The 18,956-nt window shown below is 44.6% G+C and overlaps 2 protein-coding genes across 2 annotated transcripts; both read left to right on the forward strand.

Annotated features, from left to right (window-relative positions):
* Window positions 1-98: 98 nt before the first annotated feature.
* LOC129499114 (collagen alpha-1(I) chain-like) lies at window positions 99-7,441 on the forward strand. The gene is made up of 3 exons (XM_055308752.1): window positions 99-116; window positions 1,436-1,506; window positions 6,769-7,441. The coding sequence occupies exons 1-3, from the start codon at window positions 99-101 to the stop codon at window positions 7,439-7,441; spliced, it is 762 nt and encodes a 253-aa protein (XP_055164727.1).
* RHOU (ras homolog family member U) lies at window positions 6,942-18,716 on the forward strand. Its single transcript, XM_055308940.1, has 3 exons — window positions 6,942-7,793; window positions 9,437-9,495; window positions 15,359-18,716. The coding sequence occupies exons 1-3, from the start codon at window positions 7,532-7,534 to the stop codon at window positions 15,812-15,814; spliced, it is 777 nt and encodes a 258-aa protein (XP_055164915.1). The 5' UTR covers window positions 6,942-7,531; the 3' UTR covers window positions 15,815-18,716.
* Window positions 18,717-18,956: the final 240 nt, after the last annotated feature.

Here is an 18,956-nt window from a genome sequence, read left to right on the forward strand (position 1 = left end):
TGTCTATAAACTGCCATTCACCTCTTTCGCAACAATCCTGCAGGACCAGTTCAGTCTGTTAAAAATATTAAAGCACCCACAAATAGCACTTGTGGAAGATGACGCTCATATTAAAAGTAACTATTAGAGTTGTAAATAATGTTTAGTACTTATGATACGTGGAAAAGTTTTGTATAAATAGGGTGTTTGGCCAATCAAACCACATTTAAATTTTACTATAAGAGTTTGTTATTTCATTCAAAAGGTGTACAATATGTGTTAGTACTGTGTGAGGCTAAAGCAAACAGTTCTTTAAAATGCAAATAACTGCCAGTCCTATTGAATACAATTTGTAGGTTTGAATTTTTTAATCATTATAATATTGAAATATAACAAAATATACTAAAGTGAATAAAACATATATGGTGTAATAATTAATTAGCATAAAATGAACACCCATGTAACCACCCCTCAGAACATTTCTGAACCTCAGAGGTCCCCTGTGGCCCCTCTCCCTCCCAAATGTAAAATTATCCTCAATTACTCTGACATCTAATGCTGTTTAGTTTTTCTCATTTCTAAACTTTATATACAACAAATCAGAGAGTTTATACTTTTATGTATTTGGCTTCTCATAACATTAGTGAGATTTGTTAGGGTTGTGCTTATCTGCAGTTCATTCATTTTCTTGACTGAATAGTATAATTTCCAAAACCAACTCATCCATTTTACTGTTCTGACACTTAGATTGTTTCCAGTTTTGAGCTCTTACAAAATTGCTGTACACACACAGAAATGCATGGTACACACAGAGAGCTTTAAGCTCTGGAAGTCATTTCCGAGATGAAGCATTTAGTAGTTGGCACATGACCGTCATATTCTTTTTCCTGGAAAACGTTTGTCCCAGGTGGCATAGTTACAAGATACAAGCAGCCTGGATCCCTGAGTAACCACTTGGAAGGGAGCTGCCTTGGAGAACCACTAGATCTGCAGTGGATTTTGCATGACCAAAAAATAATTCCTATGTTTCTAGACATTAAGATTTTGAGTTTATTTGTCACTGCTCCACAGACTAGCCTAATCTGACCAGTAGAAACAATATAAACATTTTACCTTCAGAAATATTCTTTACCATCAAAATCAATAATTGATTTTCACATCCAAAAATTTCATCATGCCAACGGGAGCTCTTAATTTATTCATTCTATTTATCAACAGGCTGATGGCAAGTGATAGAAGGACTTCTGGAGACCAGGGCACCCATACCAGCATGTTGGACCATGTCTATGACCCCTTACCATAATACCAGCTGGTGGAAGAGTTCAGGGGTTTGTGATTACTGACAAGGACCCACTGGTGGTGGACAGCTGATGGTTTGGTGCCATTTATATGATTTCCCCCATCTTTTGTAGTGAAAAAATGCCAAGATTATTTTCCTTGTCGATTTTCTCCCTAGGATGGCACCAGTGGTAAAGAGACTAAGGAAGGGTATGATCGGGGTTCCAACAGGGAAACAGCCACTCCAAGGTACTGGGGCTAAGAAGGGGAGCTTTCATGAATTTGGGACTTACTAGAGAGTTGCTAGCTGGTGCAGGATACCAGCTAGAGCTTGAGAGAAAATCCAGTAGCCATGCAGATGTGGTCATGAAACGGAGCTGGAGAAGTATAGTGTGGGAGCTGCAGCCTCTGTGAAGCAGGAATGGGGGTGGGCTGAGGGTTGCTGTGAGGATGCTGAGGGGGCACAGAGCAGGAGGAAGGGAAGGCATGCTGGGCCCCTTTGTGCCTGTCTACCATCTTGTATGGCCATATGATTGTCTTCTACCACTCTCCTATCTTCCAAATCCCTGGGGAGCTCCAATAGGAATTGGACATCTCTAGCCTAGAACCACACAGAGAAGGGTGTTCTTGTAAACATAGTCCCAGCCTCAAATTGAAGCAGTAGTGCCCTATTGGCAATAGACAACCCAACTCAGAATCTTCAGTTTATGAGAAATAACTTTGTCTTCCAAGAGTCTCTTGGACTCTCACAGGACATTTAAAAATTAGGGCACAGCAGAAGAAAAGATATGAGATTGACTTGTCCACGGCAAAGTGTTGGGGCTTAAAGAAAGAATAAATACACATAGCTTTATGACCTGTTAACATGAAAGATCCAGAAACCATACACTTCTGATTTGGTTATTTGCTGTTATTTATTTATGGAAAATGGGTTAATAGTGAAATGTTATAAGTAGTAGAAAAATAGCTTTGTATTGAATTTGATGATGGAAATTGTATCCTGGTAAATGATATATTAATTTAAAAATTATTATAGCTGGGTGGCTAGTGGCTCAGTTGGTTAAGCATCTGCCTTTGGCTCAGGTCATGATCCCAGAGTCCTGGGATTGAGCCCCATATTGGGCTCCTTGCTCAGCGGAGAGCCTGTTTCTCCCTCTCCCTCTGCTGGTCACTCTCCCTGCTCTGTGCATTCTCTCTCTCTCTCTCTCTCTCTCTCTCTCTGTCAAATAGATAAATAAAATCTTTACAAAATTATTACAGTTTATTTCTTAAATATGTCAAAAGATAGAAAAGTGAAAGGTACACAGTGAAAATTCCATTAGGATGGTTTCTACCATAATAGTGAAAAAGTATAAATTAAAGTATAATTAGTTAATTTGAAAATTAGATAATCTTTGCTAGTTGAACAGGTAGAAAGAACTTTATGGAAAAAAAACACACTAGAAAATGTGTTCGAGTTAGAGTTTGATGAAGCAAGGATTTGGCCTTTTAAGAGATGAACAGCCAGTGTCAGTATGTTATTTCAACAGAAAGGACTATGGTAGGAAAAGCACAAGTATATCAATATCAGGAGGTCAGGGAACACTTCCTAGAAGAGGTGATATCTAAGCTGAGACCTGTGTGATAAACAGGGACAAGTCAGAGGAGGGAGGGGGAAAGGGGTGCAGATTCTTGGTCTAGGTGTGTCAGGCTGTGGAGGGCAGTGGGGTGGGGTGGGGTGCTGGAAGAACTGGGGTGGAGGAATGTTCACACCTGATCTTGAGGCCACATGGGGATGAGATCTTAAGAGCAGAAAGTCTGTGCCCAGGCAATTGTCAGCATTTCCCATATTTCCTACACCCAAGACATAATGGAGACATTGCACCAATTGCATAGTGGTGAAATCAAATGCGGGTATATGAGAGGTAAATGCATTCTTAAAAGAGAGCAAAGAAATGGTCTTTCCTATTCATTGCTATAAGACATAGTCAGATTTGATTCATGTGTTCCAAAAATATTTTACTAAAGCATAAAAAGTAGTAATAGTAGTCTATTATTTATCCCATATGATTCTAAGTGTGGTATATACAGATGAACGAAATAAAGTACTTGACCTCATGCGCTTGTGAGAGGAGACAGATAGTAAACAAACACAGTGTAGAGCCTGCTTTCCTGAGTCACCTGCAGGAGATTCTATTTTTTTTTTAAACGATTTTATTTATTCACGAGAGACACAAAGAGAGAGGCAGAGATATGGGTAGGTGGAGAAGCAGGCTCCCTGCAGGGAGCCCGATGTGGGACTCAATCCCAGAACTCCAGGATCATGCCCTGAGCCAAAGGCAGCTGCTCACCAGCTGAGCCACCTAGGCGTCTCCACTAATTTATTTTTTAAGGATTTTATTTATTCATTCATGAGAGACACAGAGAGAGAGCAGAGACATAAGCAGGCTCCCCACTAGGAGCCTGATATGGGATCCCTGGGCCCCAGGATCACGACCCGAGCCGAACCAAAGGCAGACACTCAACCACTGAGCCACCCAGGCACCCTTGAAAATACTAATTCAAAAAGATATCCATGCCTCCATATTCATTGTGGCACTATTTATAATAATTGAGACAGGAAGCAACTTAGGTATCCTAGATGACTGAATGGATAAAGAAAGTGTGTTATATACACACATAATAGAATATTACTCAGTCATAAAAAAGAATGACATCTTGCCATTTGTGACAACATGGTTGGACTCTGGGGGCATTTTGCTAAGTGAAAAAAGTCAGAAAGAGAAAGACAAATATTGTATGATCTCACTTACATATAGAATACAAACAAACTGGAACAAACAAGGTCACAGATACACAGAACAGATTGGTGGTTGCAAGAGGTGAGGGTGGGGTGGGGTGAATTTTTTTTTCAGTTTAAGTAAATTGAATAACACTTTTTTTTTTTTAAAGGAGTAAAGTAGGAGTCAGAGGCTATAGGATATAAAAACTAACCTATGGCCAGATGTAGGGGTAGAGTAAAATTTTGTCCAGCCTAAAGGTTTATCAAATTTGAGGAACTTCTTTAAGAGAAAGATACCAACTAGACAATTAGGTATAAAAATAAATATTTATTTGAAATGAGAAATCCTTCACAGCGAGCTTTAAAACTTAAAAGGCCAACACGTATCATAAACTTCAATAAAAATCCACAAGAAAACATTTTAATAAACTGTTTGACATATCTCCCCACACAGTTTTCCAACCTTTTCTGGTTGTGTATCTTTTTCCTCCAATTTTACTGAGGTATAATTGATAACTAAAAATTTTGTATATTGGGCAGCCTGGGTGGCTCAGCAGTTTAGCGCTGCCTTCAGCCCAGGATGTGATCCTGGAGACCCGGTATCGAGTCCCACATCGGGCTCTCTGCATGGAGCCCGCTTCTCCTTCTGCTGGTGTCTCTGCCTCTCTCTGTGTCTCTCATGAGTAAGTGAATAAATAAATAAAAATTAAAAAAAAACTTGTGTATATTTAAGGTATACAACTTGGTAATTTGATACATATACACATTGTGAAATATTCACTCCAATCAAGGCAATTAACATTACCCATCACCTCACGTAGTTACCTTTGTGTGTGTGTGGTGAGAAATTTAAGATCTACCCTCTCAGCAAATTTCAAGTATACAATACAATGTTTTAGCTATAGTTATATGATTATACATTAGATCTCCAGAACTTATCTTGTGTAACTGAAACTTTGTGACCCTTGAACAATATCTCCCTTTATCCCCCTAGCTGCATACCCTTTGACCAATTTTGTAATTTGGTAATAGATTTTCCAGGAGAGGATTAGAAATGTACTTCATGTGCGTGTGAACTTGCTGTTTGTGATACCACTACAGGATTTTGTCCTTACAGACATAGGAAGTCATAGCTATTCTATTTCATGAGATTTCCTCCAAAAACGTATGATGCATTTGTAATCGCCTGTGCTACATTTAGAGCATATTCCTGATAGGAGAGAACTTCCATTTTGACGGTATAGTTGAGAGACTCAAACTCTCTCTAGTACTCAACACTCACAATACTGTTTTATGATGTAAAAAAATCACCATAGACTAGCTTCTGGCTCTGTCTCAAAATGTGTTATTCTTTTGCTACTGGAACCCTTCCAGTGCTGGGCAATGTAGAAAAGTTCAGCTGGACACTAACATGACACTGCAAATGGTAGTAGATGTGCCACTGGTAGCTGTCTGTACACCTGGATGGCTAGCAGTGATGTTACACGTAGGAACTATAAAACCATATAAATAAATCCCACGGGGTAAGGGCTAGGGAGAAGCAAGCCAGGTGTTTGAGGCTCTAAACCTAAAGGGGCTTCATCTCTGAGTCACACAAATGCAAGGTGGACCTCCCTATATTTTGCTCCTTTGGCACTTCCCTTACCTCACCCTATTTACCTGACTCTGTATCCGTTAAACCCAAACAAAATGTGTCTCCAAGTTCACTTTCCTTGGTTAAAAAGTTCACTTTGAAGCCATTTCAAAGCCTCTCAATATGAGGGGAAGTTAGAGTTGAGACAGTGGACTTAACTGGTAGTGGTAAAAATGTGTTATTTTGCAAAATTTACAATACACATTGCCAGGGCCCCTAAGTCTTGGAAGGGGTTCTCTGAAAGTGAAGGGCCCTGGGTTTACCCATCTAGCCTCTTCATTAATTAACCTCTTCATTGGGACCAAGGTTATACTTCTATCACATCAACTTGTTTTTGCTTTCAGGAAATTGGTTTAGAGATTTAGCCCCTGGCCACTAAACTCTACACCTGAAACTAATACACTGTATGTTAACTGCCTGGTATTTAAATAAGAACCTGGAAGAAAAAAAAAAAAAAAGGAAGCGCTTAGGCTCTGGAGCTAGACTATTTGCGTTTGGATCTTGTCACTGCCACTTTATGAACTGGGAACCTGAGCACTTTTTCAGTATCTCTGTGTCTGAGATTTTCTCATCCGTAAAATGGGTTTAAGTGATGTCAAGATGAAAGGAATTAGTTCAGGCAAAGTGTTTACAACAGTGTCTGGCACTTAAAGGCTCAGTATGTATTAGCTATTGCTGTTATTGTTGTTGTAGCATCAGTATTCGTGTTAATAGTACGTGCTGCTTCTGAAACCACACTGTGAACCCTGAGGAGCCTCCGTGTCCTGACTAGACCCAGAGAGGCTTCCGTGTTGTCTGAATGGACTGTTTGCTAAGTGTGGGAGGAAGGCAGAGAGGAAGAAGTCAGAGGTAAATGGAATTGCCCCCCCTCCCCCCGTCTCCTCCCTGCCCTGATACTTTAATGTAGCCAAATTACATTTAAGTAAAATAAAAGAAGAATTTGGGTCTAAAATCAATTTGCCGGTTCATGGCATACCAAACGAGCATTAACACTGGATCTGGTATCATTTTGCTCCCAAATGATATAAATTATTTTAGGTGGGCTAAATAACGATGGGCTTAGCTAGACTTCAAAAAGTTGCCTTTTAATTCAGTCTCTTGCAAACGTGTTCCCAAGACACCTCATTTGCCCTTGCGTGGAGCACCGTGGCCAGCAAGGGGCCCCACAGCACCGGCGGCGGCCGAGAAGGGGAGGCGGGGAGCCAGGGGAACAGGAGCAAGCCCCGGCTTCCCGGCTGCGGGGGCGCAATGAGGCGGAACCGCTCCGGCCGCTCCGGCGCTGGTGCCGGTCTCGGGCGCGGGTCTCGGGCGCCGAGGAAGATGCTGCCCTCCGCCACCCGGCTCCTCCAGGCGCCGCGCCCCACAACCGGCTTTCGGGGTTTGCCGCCCGTCCGCCAGCCCCGCGGCGGGTGCTGGGACCCGGAGCCCGCGTGGGCGCTCGCCTCCTGCCCGGCGTAGCACCGCCTCCGGCCCGGGTGCAGGGGCCCGGCGCGCAGGCGGGGGGCGCTGTGGCCTCGGCGCGGGGACAGAGCGGCCGGGCCGGATCCGCCTCTTTCCCCTCCCCGCCCGCCCCCCACGCGTCGTGTCGCCGGGAAGCCGGGAGGAGACAGAGCGCGCTCGGGCTCCACGGCGCTCGGCCCGCAGTCCTCCGGCAGCGCCGAGCCGAGCCAGGTGGCGCCGCCCGAGCCGCGAGCCGCGAGCCGCGAGCCCCCGGGCCGCCTTTGTCTGGGAGCGTGAGGCCTGGAAGCGCCGCTCTCGGGGGCCGGGCACGCGCCCGCAGCGGTCGGTGACAGCTCTTCCCTCCCGCGGGGCTCCGGGTCGGAGGGGCGGTCGGGCCGGGCCCTGCTCGCCCGCGCCTGCACGCCCGAGCGCGCGCACCGATGCCCCCGCAGCAGGGGGACCCCGCGTTCCCCGGCCGCTGCGAGGCGCCGCCCGTTCCGCCGCGCCGGGAGCGCGGGGCGCGCGGGGGGCGCGGGCCCGGGGCGCCGGGGGGCCGGGGGCGCGCGGGCGGTGCGGAGGGGCGCGGCGTCAAGTGCGTGCTAGTCGGCGACGGCGCGGTGGGCAAGACCAGCCTGGTGGTGAGCTACACCACCAACGGCTACCCCACCGAGTACATCCCCACCGCCTTCGACAACTTCTCGGGTGAGCGGGGCCGGGGGCCGGGGGCGCGGGGCCGGCGGCCCGGTGCCGGCGGGAGGGACCGTCGCGCGAGGGTCGCGGGCCCCCGATGGGGCCGCTCGGCCTGGCGGGCTCCAGCTGGGAAGCGGACCGAGCCTTGGGGACCCCGCGAGCGCGGAGCCACCTGCAGGACCGCGGGGCAGCCGGGAGCCCCCGAACCCGAGCCCGGCGGAGGGGGCGGGGTACGGGGACCGAGCCTGTGCGAAAAGAAATGATATGGCAATTTAATAACAGATAGGTCGAGTTCAGGAAGCCTGGTCAGTTTGCTGCGTAGCAAAGTTGCGTCAGGTCGACGCTGCTGGCGCCGCTGCAGTTTCACCGGGAAGGTGACGCGCAGGTGCCATTACCTGTGGCCCTGGGAGTCCGTCCTTTCCTTTCGGCGGCTCCGCTCACAAGGGGCGTCTCCACTTTGAAGAGCCACGGAGACGGCAGGAAAGACTTGATTTTTAGTGAAAACGGCGCTACGGGCTTAGGTTTGGATTAAACCCTGAGAATAAACGCGATTTCTTCAGCGGGCCTCTCCCCTGCGCCCACTGCTCCGACTTCCATCGCCCCCGTTGGCCCTGTTTCTGATTCTTGATATTTTTTTCAGCGTCTCTTTAAGCTCTTACGTATGGTGTGCTGTGTTTTTTGGTTTGGTGGAAACAAAGGATTTTTTTCAGGTCTTTTTGAAATTTATTAGAAAGGACTAGTAAAGGTAAAGTACGAGTCTCCCACAGGGGCTAATGGAAAGCATTCTCTCTTGCTCTTAAAAGAAAAAAAAAAAAAAGCTTCTTGACCTTTTAGAGTCCGATGGCAAGCGCTTCATTTCTTCCATCTCGAAGGTACCCTGGAGAAAACTGCTACACTAATGGGGTTCCACCCAAATGGTTCTGTTTTTCACCCCTTTTCCCTTCCAGCTGACTATTGTAAACATGAAAAGCAATTTAGAAAGTTGTACTGAGACAAACCTGAGTGCTTAAATTCAAGTAGAAACATCCAGGCTGTGCCCTGATGCAGGCCCCTGCCCAGTACCCCATCCTAGTGGAAAGGTGGGCAGGCTTTCTCTTCTGTTTTAATCCTCTCTTTGAGCTGACATGGTGAGATAAGCAGTGCCCTCTTCTATAAACAGGACAATGCAGGCAGCCTGTGTTTGCTCATGTTCTCAAAACAAGCAACAATTTTATGATAAACCATGAAGTCTTGGAACACTTCCCAAGGGAAAACAGAATTATTTGTGAAGTTTTCCACTGAGTTAAAATGGCAAGGTTGGTTCCCATTTACCCCCTAGTGTTGTTTTTAGGTTTTTTGAACCGAGTGTGACAGGAAAATAAATCTTCTGGGGCTGGGCTAAAAGTACAGGTCTTTCTGGGGTGCCATCAAACGGCTAAGGGATTTGCAGCTTCAGCCCTGGCAGGGTAGGGAATTGCCAGCCCTGGAGGGTTTGTAGACAAAAATGCCTCCTTGGGACCTCCTTGTTTTAGGCAAGTCTTTAATTTGTGAGGGAACCCAGAATAACTGAAAGGTTTGGAGGGAGAATGGTAGTTCCCAGCTATAACTATTTTTTTTTTCTTCCTGAAACGGGTTAAAAAACACACTTTGATAATTGTTTTCACTTTGCTTTTAAGCTGTGGTGTCTGTGGACGGCCGGCCTGTGAGACTCCAGCTCTGTGACACTGCCGGACAGGTTAGTGGATTGGCTGGGAAGGGACTGGCCATTTAGAGGCCTCAGAATAACTACCCTCTATAACTGGGTCATTCTAAAGCCTCATGAAGTGGCCCCAGCCCTGCCCCTCTCAGGGGGTGGCAGTGAGGTGGGGAGATGGCTCTGCCCTCATAAAACAGGGTTTAGTCCAGCTTTGCATGGACAGGATAGGGAACAAAGGATCAAGAATAGGAATTCTTATGGAGTTTCTGATCTTATTTACTTTCTCGTTTTTATTAAAAAATTATCAGTGATGCTTTGTGATCATTTCTTCAAGTAAGTTGGTGATAGAATCATTTTGTTAGAAGTCAACAAGCCAAATATTAAATTTGCTCAAGAGAAAAATGGAGGTTTTTAAAGAGATTTTATTTATTTTAGAGAGAGAGAGAGAAAGAGAGTATTGGGGGAGGCAGAGGGAGAGGGAGAGAGAGCTTCAAGCTGACTCCATGCTGCGTGTGGAGTCTGACACAGGGCTCGATCCCACGACCCTGAGATCATGACCTGAGCTGAAACCAAGAACCAGACGTGCTCAGCCAACTGTACCATCTGGGGGTCCCCCTGAAAATGATGGAGTTTGTGTCAGTGGGTGTTAATATTTCTCTCTCTATGCTGTGGTTTCCTCACTAGGGCCACCCCATCCTTTGAAGCAGAGATAACAGTGGTCGAAGCTGTCCTGAGCTAGGGCAGTGAATGAACCTGGACTTAGTCTTTCCAAATCGTGAACATTTATTCTTGTCTTGGGGGTCAGGCACTTGGATGAGACACCCAGGGAGTGACGGGGTTGGGGGTATTCCTTGACGAGCTCCAGGGACCCTTGGCACAGTGCTCATCACCAAGATCTCCTTGTTCTCTGTGAGAACCCACGGTGCCATCTCTTGAGTTTGTCAAAGTGACAGTTGATAAACATATACTCTTTTCTGTACTTGTCAGAGCAAACGCCGAAGGGCACTTTGTAGGCATGTCAAATGCCCATTTCACTTTCTGAGGTGTTATCACATGACCATCTGTGGTGAAGAAGCTCGCTTTCCAGTGTTCCCCAGTGACTCGCCCACGCCACAGCTTCCATACTGCTTATCTCACCTGGGGCAGCAAATTCACAGGTTTATTTCTCAAAACTCAAATGACACAAGACTGGGCAGCTTTGGTTCTCAGCTCAATACCGGTTTGGTGGTGGCCAGAGTGGCATGCCCTGCCTCTTCTGCACTGGAGCATCTTGGATTCCCCTTCAGCTGCAGCCAAAGAAAGCACACACAGTGTGGATCTTATTTCCTGTGGAAGAGAAAACTCAAAGAACACTGCTCTCCTAGTTAATCTTTTTGAATGCTCTCCTGGTATTTGTAATGAAAGCTTAATTGCTTTGTATAAAGTAAGAATATTTGTCCTACTATGTGTCTGATTTTTCTGATCTTTAAAAGGTGGCCAGGGTAGCATATCAATAAATATAGGCATTCCTGCTAAAACAAGAAGGTACAGTTCCTGGAGACCCTTGAGAGAAGGAGCAAGCAGCTCATTGCACGTCCCTGCCCACTAATGGGGCTCTCCCTTAGGTGTTGATTCTTGTTACAGATACGGCTTCCCAAGTTGGGGTTCTAGGCTTAGTTCACACATGGCGCCTGGCACATAATAGGGCGCTGTCACAGTTTATGATGGATGCACGTAATGGAGTGCTAGGCGCTGGGGAATTCAAACTTAAGTCCTGGCCTGCCCCTCAGAAGACTTGCAATCTGTAGGGAAGACAAACCAGTTAGTAGAAATTGTGAAAGAAACCTGTGAAATTCCATAAGGAGGAAGGCAGTGTTAGTATGGGGGACAGGACAGATGGATCTGGGGAGAAAAACCTCTGAGCAGTTTTGAAAGAAGTGTGGGAAAAACTTTATAAAAATGACCCTGAATTATTGAGGCAGAGTTCAGTTTTTCCTTAGTATAGCCTGTTTAAAAGTTGGGGAAGCACAAGAATAATTTTGGAGGTATTTTCATGGAAACATTTCATAATTAGGGAAATAAAAGGGCTTTGGCGCAAGTTGGTAAGCTTTAGTTTGTTTGGAAATTATTCTTTTGGTCTCCCAGTGACATTTTCATTGAGATTTACTGTATTGTTTAACTGTATTAGTTAGTAAAGTACACCTTATTATGTAATGAATGAGAAAAACCAAATTCAAAACCGGTGAAAACTACACAGCTGTTAAGATCATTTTTTCCCCTACTCCATAAGTATCCCTTAGGACATTTTTTTTTTAAGATTTATTTATTTATTTATTCATGATAGACATAGAGAGAGAGAGAGAGAGAGGCAGAGACACGGGCAGAGGGACAAGCAAGCTCCTTGCCGGGAGCCTGACACGGGACTCGATCCCAGGACTCCAGGATCGCACCCTGGGTCAAAGGCAGGCGCCAAACCGCTGAGCCACCCAGGGATCCCCCCCTTAGGATTTATTTTGATTAATAGCAAAGCTGATCAGAGTTATAGTTCTTCCCTACCTTCCTTAGTCCAGATCTGATAAACTACCTTTTAAGGGACTTTTTATTTTTATTTTTAAAAATATTTTATTTATTTATTTGACAGAGAGTGCAGGCGCACAAGCAGGGGGAGCAGCAGGCAGAGGCAGAGGCAGAGGGAGAGGAAGAAGCAGGCTCCCCTCTGAGCAAGAAACCCAACGATGCCTCTATGTGGGGCTTGATCCCAAGATCTTGGGATCATAATCTGAGCCAAAGGCAGATGCTTAACCGACTGAGCTCCCTAGGCACCCCAGGACTTGATTTGGCACCTGCTGTATTTCCCTAATGTTGACTCAGCCAGTGAAACTCCTCTGTCCTCCAGGCAGTTCTCAGGATAGCCTTGTGGGCTTAAAGTGACTTGTGTGACCTCTGTTTCTACCTCCAGGGGAGTGTAAGCACCAGTAGCCCTGACCTGGGGCTCAAATGCAGGTTTCATATGGAAGCTTAGAGCAAGAATATGTCTCTACTGGCTGGATAAGGAACTAGAAATCGCTTTTCTTGTCTTTCGGTTTTCTCGTTAGGGAGGTAGTGAGCATAGAAGATACTAAAAGGAGTTTTTAGCATTGGACTCACAGTCTTACTCAAGTGAAAATAGAGACTGAGGACTTTGAGAAACATAACTTTGGAGAAGGGACTGTCCCTGAAAATAGGCGATCTCTGTGGTATTGACTGGAGAAGCTGAAAATTCCTCAGCTTTTTGACCCAGGTGGCCCCTGAAGAATCTCTGCGTTTAAAAAAAAAAAAAAAACAACAACAACCCAAAAAATCAGGTTTCAGCTTGACCAGTGCTACTGTTCAGTGGCCTGTCCGCCACACCCTGTCCCTGACTGAATTCTGTACGTCTTTCCTGCAGACCTGGCAGGTGCATGCAAATCACTGGGCCTCAGAACACATTTCCTTGAGGGTACATTCCAGTTGGCCTCGTCACGCATATGTATGTTGTATTGATTTCAGCAAAAATCTAAGGTTTCTGGTCAGGCAGTGAGGAGGAGAGTTTAATTTCTGCTTGGTTCCGTGAACCCCTTAGCCAGAATCTCAAGAGGTCTGGGGAGCCAGATTTCCAAAGCCCTGTCACAAGGCCCAACCCCTGAGTTTGCCTTTCTTTTTATTGGTAATGCAACCCCCAGTTTGCAGGGCATGGCCAAGGTGACTGGCTTCCAGCAGCGAGCTGCAGTTGCCTAAGGGAGCTGACCTGTTTTGAGGCTCAGTTTTGTGCTGCTTCTTTGAGGCCTCTGAGAACAGAGGGAATGTTTTATTACAAGATCTTCAGAGCTGGGCCATAGTCTACCTGCTTGAGTTTCTGTGTTTATTCTTTCAGCACAAAGTTGGCACTAAAAAAGCCAAGTTGTTCTTTTTAAACCGTTGTGTAGAGAAGTCTGACAAGTGGCAAGGGTGAAATGCCAGATTCATCCCTGAGCATTTTGAGCTGGTTGACTTCAACTGTTAGTTGGTTGTTGCCCTAGACTGAAATACGGAGCCTCAAATGAAGAAAGTGCCTTCAGGTAAAACAGGTGCAGATTGCCTTTACACCTACAGGGTGGCCACAGATGCAGAATAATGTGCATGTAAATAGTAGTTTGTAAATAATCAGAGCATGCCAATGAAGTAATGAAAACCTGGATGACATTTCACTTTTTCTTGCCACTGGGAAGTTATCTGTCAAAGTACACCTGTGCAAGGCTGGCCCCCAGAGATAGGAATTTTATTTTATTATTTTTTTTTATTTTTTGAAAGTTTGGTTTTTTAGTAATCTTGACACCAAAAATGTGGCTTGAACTTAACGACTTTGAGATCAAGAGTAGTATGTCTGGGGATCCCTGGGTGGTGCAGCGGTTTGGCGCCTGCCTTTGGCCCAGGGCACGATCCTGGAGACCCGGGATCGAATCCCACATCGGGCTCCCAGTGCATGGAGCCTGCTTCTCCCTCTGCCTGTGTCTCTGACTCTCTCTCTCTCTCTCTCTCTCTCTGTGACTATCATAAATAAATAAATTAAAAAAAATTAAAAAAAAAAGAGTAGTATGTCTTCTGACTGAGGCAGCTAGGTGCCCCCACAAATAGACATTTTGAAAAAGAATAAGGTGATGTAAATATTTTTCTCTGAGTGAGTTGATTGAAAGTGTTCAGGTAGTTGAATATGGCACTGCAGGGAACAAAAAAAAAAATACTGATTTGGAGACAGATATGTCTACAAGGGCTGAGGCCAGGTCTGTGTGTTCCCATCTGAATCCCCTGGCCCTGCACAGTGGCTGCTGTCCAGCACGCATCTCTGAAGTAGGTGGACTGGGGCAGGCATCAGCAGCATGTTGCTTGGTTGATAGGACAAACTGTGATTATTCCATCCAGTTCTCTGTACCTTAAGGTAGGGTGGGTATGCACTTTCTCTGATCCTTTATCTTCCCAAAGCACTGAGTGTGGAGGCCCCTGGTATTTGCAAGGAGAAAAGAAAGGAAAAGGAAGAAAGGGGGGCACCTGGGTGGCTCAGTGATTGAGTGTCTACCTTCAACTCAGGTCATGATCCCAGGGTCCTGGGATCAAGTTCCGCATCGGGCTCCCTGCAGGGAGCCTGCTTTTCCCTCTGCCTGTGTCTCTGCCTCTCTCTCTCTCTCTCTCTCATGAATAAATAAATAATTTTTTTAAAAAAAGGAAGAAAGGGGGGAGGAAAAGAGATAATAAGAAAGGTGTATCAAGCAAGAATAGGAATATATGAACCAATGTGACATTGTATGTCACATTGTTGTAAGTGACATTGAGAGGCACAGGTTCTCTGTATTGCCCAGGGGAGTGGCCATCAGAGGTCCTGAACTCCAATTTTGGGTCTATCCTTTTGTCTGATGAACATTACTGGGTGTACTGAGCACTGTGCTTGCCCCTGACTGTGTGCAGTGCCGATGGGACGAGTTGGGCATCACTGACAGCTGTCATGAGGACAAGGGGAGCTGTATCAGACTGGGGTTCACTGGGGTCAGGTTGGAGACTTGGGGATCAGTGTGGCTGCTAAATTTTAGAACAGGAGCTAAATACCAGCATTGAAAATCTATGTTACTCTAGGTTAAAGGCTAGATGAAGTAAATTTTATTTCTAAAACTCAACCTAGTGTAAGTACTTTTTCTGTGGTAGGGTACAAGAGGATCATGAGTACTGGTGAGCACATGGAGCACACTGGGCAGATTTCATGGGGTGGGGGTGCGGGCCCTGCTGAGTAAGCCCCAGGGTTGCTTTCTGAGGTGCTGGCTCTTCCTCCTGTAACCAGCCCTGCCAGACCCATTCAGGAAAAAAAATGTTAAGGTGGTCTCTTTTCCGATGAGAATTGATTAGATGAATTACTGTTGGATGCTTTGATCGGTTGCAGGATGAGTTTGACAAACTGAGGCCTCTCTGCTACACCAACACGGACATCTTTCTTCTGTGCTTCAGTGTGGTGAGCCCCTCGTCCTTCCAGAATGTCAGTGAGAAGTGGGTACCAGAGATCCGATGCCACTGTCCCAAAGCCCCCATCATCCTCGTTGGAACTCAGTCAGATCTCAGAGAAGATGTCAAAGTCCTTATTGAGCTGGACAAATGCAAAGAGAAGCCCGTGCCTGAAGAGGCGGCTAAGTTGTGTGCCGAGGAAATGAAAGCTGCCTCTTACATCGAGTGTTCGGCCTTGACTCAGAAAAACCTCAAAGAGGTCTTTGACGCGGCCATCGTTGCTGGCATTCAGTACTCGGACACTCAGCAACAGCCAAAGAAGTCCAAAAACAGGACTCCAGACAAAATGAAAAACCTCTCCAAGTCCTGGTGGAAGAAGTACTGCTGTTTCGTATGATGCTGGCCAGAAACCCAGAAAGGCAATTTTTAGATGAAGTCCACATTAGAAGCTATATTAGCTAAAATGACTCCTTTTATCATGTAGAACCTGTATAGAGAACGTGTGTATGTATATGTATAATAGGTGGAGCTCTCGATTTTTGGATTTTTTTCTTGCCTTTGATATTCCTGTTTGTTTGAGCTTAGGGATGAGTTGATTACTAATTATGCAAGATATTTTTGAAGTCAGTTAAGCAGTTTTTGGTAACTCTGGAAATTTAGAGCTCTAGACCTCTGGATTAATTTATATCTAATATGAAAAAGACACTTCAAATCTGAGTGTCAAGAATGAAATTTTGCTAGATTTATAACGTACAGAAGAACAAAAGAAGAAATGGTATAGTTAGCTTCCCTTGATTAAGGGCTACTTCATGCAAGTGCGTTATGTCCACAGGCCAGCTTTGCTGAAAATAACTCTTAGCTTTGAAACTCCACACTTTTATAAAACTTTAAGGAATTAAAATCTGAGGGAAAACGAGAGACCTCTGCCTACAGTCCCTCAAAACAGTTGGTTTTGTCATATGTTAATACCTGGTTGCTTAAGATCTAAAATCAACCAACAAACATCTCCTAACTCAATGACACTGTGTAAACCAAAAAGGAAAAATTGTGTATTGTGATTTTTCATTCTTAGACCAGTTGTGTTGACATCGTATAAACATAGCCAAAATGCCATGTGGAGTAAAGCAAGTATTAGTCAGAAGCTCTTATATTTTCTTTAGGGGGTGATTCATGTTGAGATCATAATGTAATATTTGCTCTTACTATGCGTGCACCCAACTGCCTAAATCCCTGGTAGGCAGAACACTAGGGAGCACCTGTTGGAATTGTTTTGAAACTTCCATACTATTTACATTGTCCCATTTGCAGAGAAGTGGACACTCTTACAAGGCCTGCAGCAAATGTTTGTAGGAGATGAAGTGTACTTTTTTCCCCTTAAGGCAGCCAAAATGTATGCGCGGGCGTGCGCACATGTGTATGGCTGTATTTGTTGCTGATTCAGACTTTTAAACAGTTAATGAGAAAAAGCAGGGCCACAAAAACAGATGTGAGGGAAGCTCAGCTTCCCCTTTTTATTACTTTTTTAAACAGATCTCTTTTTGATTATATCCTACTCAGATATGATTTTAAGTATACCTTGACACATTTTTGAGACCATCTCAAAACACGAATATCTCTTAAGAACTTTTATACTGAATGTCTCTTGAAACCTGTTAAAACAACCACTTAAAACCACAGATGCCTTTCAGGGAACTGGCAATAGAGGCCAGCGCTGTGTGTCAGAGGGCTCCTGGGGGTGATGTGCTGAGGCCAGCCCAGAGCAGGGGTGTATGTACGGACCACAGCCCCCTCTCTCAGGGGCATCTTTACTGTGGGACAGCCAGAAAACCATATACTTGTGAAACATTTGTGTTCTTCAAGGTGGCAGTTTTTAGGGTTTAATATTCTGGAGGAAAAAATGTGCCATATCAGAAGAGTAGTTTTTGTTTTTGTTTTCTTTTACTTTGTGATGGCTATGCTGCTGAGATGCCAAAAGGTAGCCTAACATGAATTATAATGTCTGGTTGTAGTGAGTGAAGCAGATTTACCAAAATCAACTCAGTAACTAGGGAAACTGCTGTAGAGCCGGTGAATAGAGGAGTCTTATCTTTCTGTGGGTCTTGCGTTGTCTTTTTTATATTTGAAAGAGCTAATTTGTGTTTTCCTATAGAAGTAAAAAAAATCAGGGTAGGGGCTTCTTTGATCTTGTTAGTAAATAAAATTACCTGATTTCTTTGTTTAAAAACTGAAATACGTGGATTGTTCACTATTTATTTTTCAGTACATTGAAATTGGTATCATAGTTGCCCAAAGCATTTAGTTATAGCCTGAGTGAATAAAATTACTTCATTTGAGGAAATACTCTAAACAGACTCTATGCTGGCCTGCCTGGCTCACCTGTCTGTAAGGGGCCAGTTTCCTAGGCTCGGCTCCTTCTGTTCCAGGTGTAAAGCAGTGGTAGCAGCAGTTACCTGGTGAGTAATTTTAAACAGTATTTTTATATTTAAATAAATGTCATGGAGTACAATGCAAATTAATTTAGAAGATAGAGCACAAGACTTGAAAGAAATTTTATGCATGTGACAGCATTGGGGCTGCTTTCCTGGGCCCCCTGGGCGATGGCCGTCAGCACCCTCTGGCCCTGGTGGAAAGCTGTCAGTGGAGCAGGCCTGTGTGGCCCAGTTCTGAGAGCTTTCCTCAGGTGGTTTATTTTTAACCCAACTTGATACATCCCTGTACCATTAGCCCTAAACATCTAGACGGTTGACATTTAAACACAACCATTTTTAACATGTTGCTGCATTTTCTAGAATAGTAAAGGTACGATTGATTGTACTTAAGGTTTTCCTCCATTTTCCTTTGTGTGATTTGGGCAGAAAAATTTTTTAGAGTATATGCTTGAGTTAAACCTAAGTCGATTCACTTTAAAGCTCAAACACTGTTCAACTTGCAGCTTGGTATTGCAGAGAAGATTTTATGAGTTGTGCTTTAGAAGATGCCACTTTAGCTTAACTCCTACTGTGTAGGCCAGTCATAATTTAAAAACACAATTACTTCCAACCTGTTTTATCACTTTCTACCATGTATGTGGAAATGAACCTTTTGTAATATTGTTCTCTGTACTTGGCAGACCTAAAGAGAAACCACCCAGGCATTACACAAGCCAAAATGAAGGCAAGGTCTTCTCCCCAGACTGTTGTAACCTGGTGCCTTACCAAGTTGTTCTCTGTTTTCGAGTGTAAATGATGTTGAGCAGAACGTTGTCCTTGAAGATGCTATAAATGAGCTGGTATTAAATAAATTCTGACCTATGGGTATAACTTCGCTTGCCTTTATTATCAAAAAATGTCATTAATATTCGTTGGAAATGTCATTGGAAGTGAATAAAAGTCCAGCCACACCAAAAAGCAGGTTGGGAAGCGTCATGGTGTGCCTCCAGAGGTGTTTTGGGAATCATCCCTAACTGACATTAAATGCTTATAGAATATAGGGTTTTTAGAATTTGGGGGTCACAGTGTGATATAAGTGCTCTCAGACTCTGTGTCTGTCATAGTTTGTGT

This window comes from Nyctereutes procyonoides, unplaced genomic scaffold (assembly GCF_905146905.1).
Source record: "Nyctereutes procyonoides isolate TBG_1078 unplaced genomic scaffold, NYPRO_anot_genome, whole genome shotgun sequence".
Taxonomy (NCBI): Eukaryota; Metazoa; Chordata; class Mammalia; order Carnivora; family Canidae; genus Nyctereutes; species Nyctereutes procyonoides.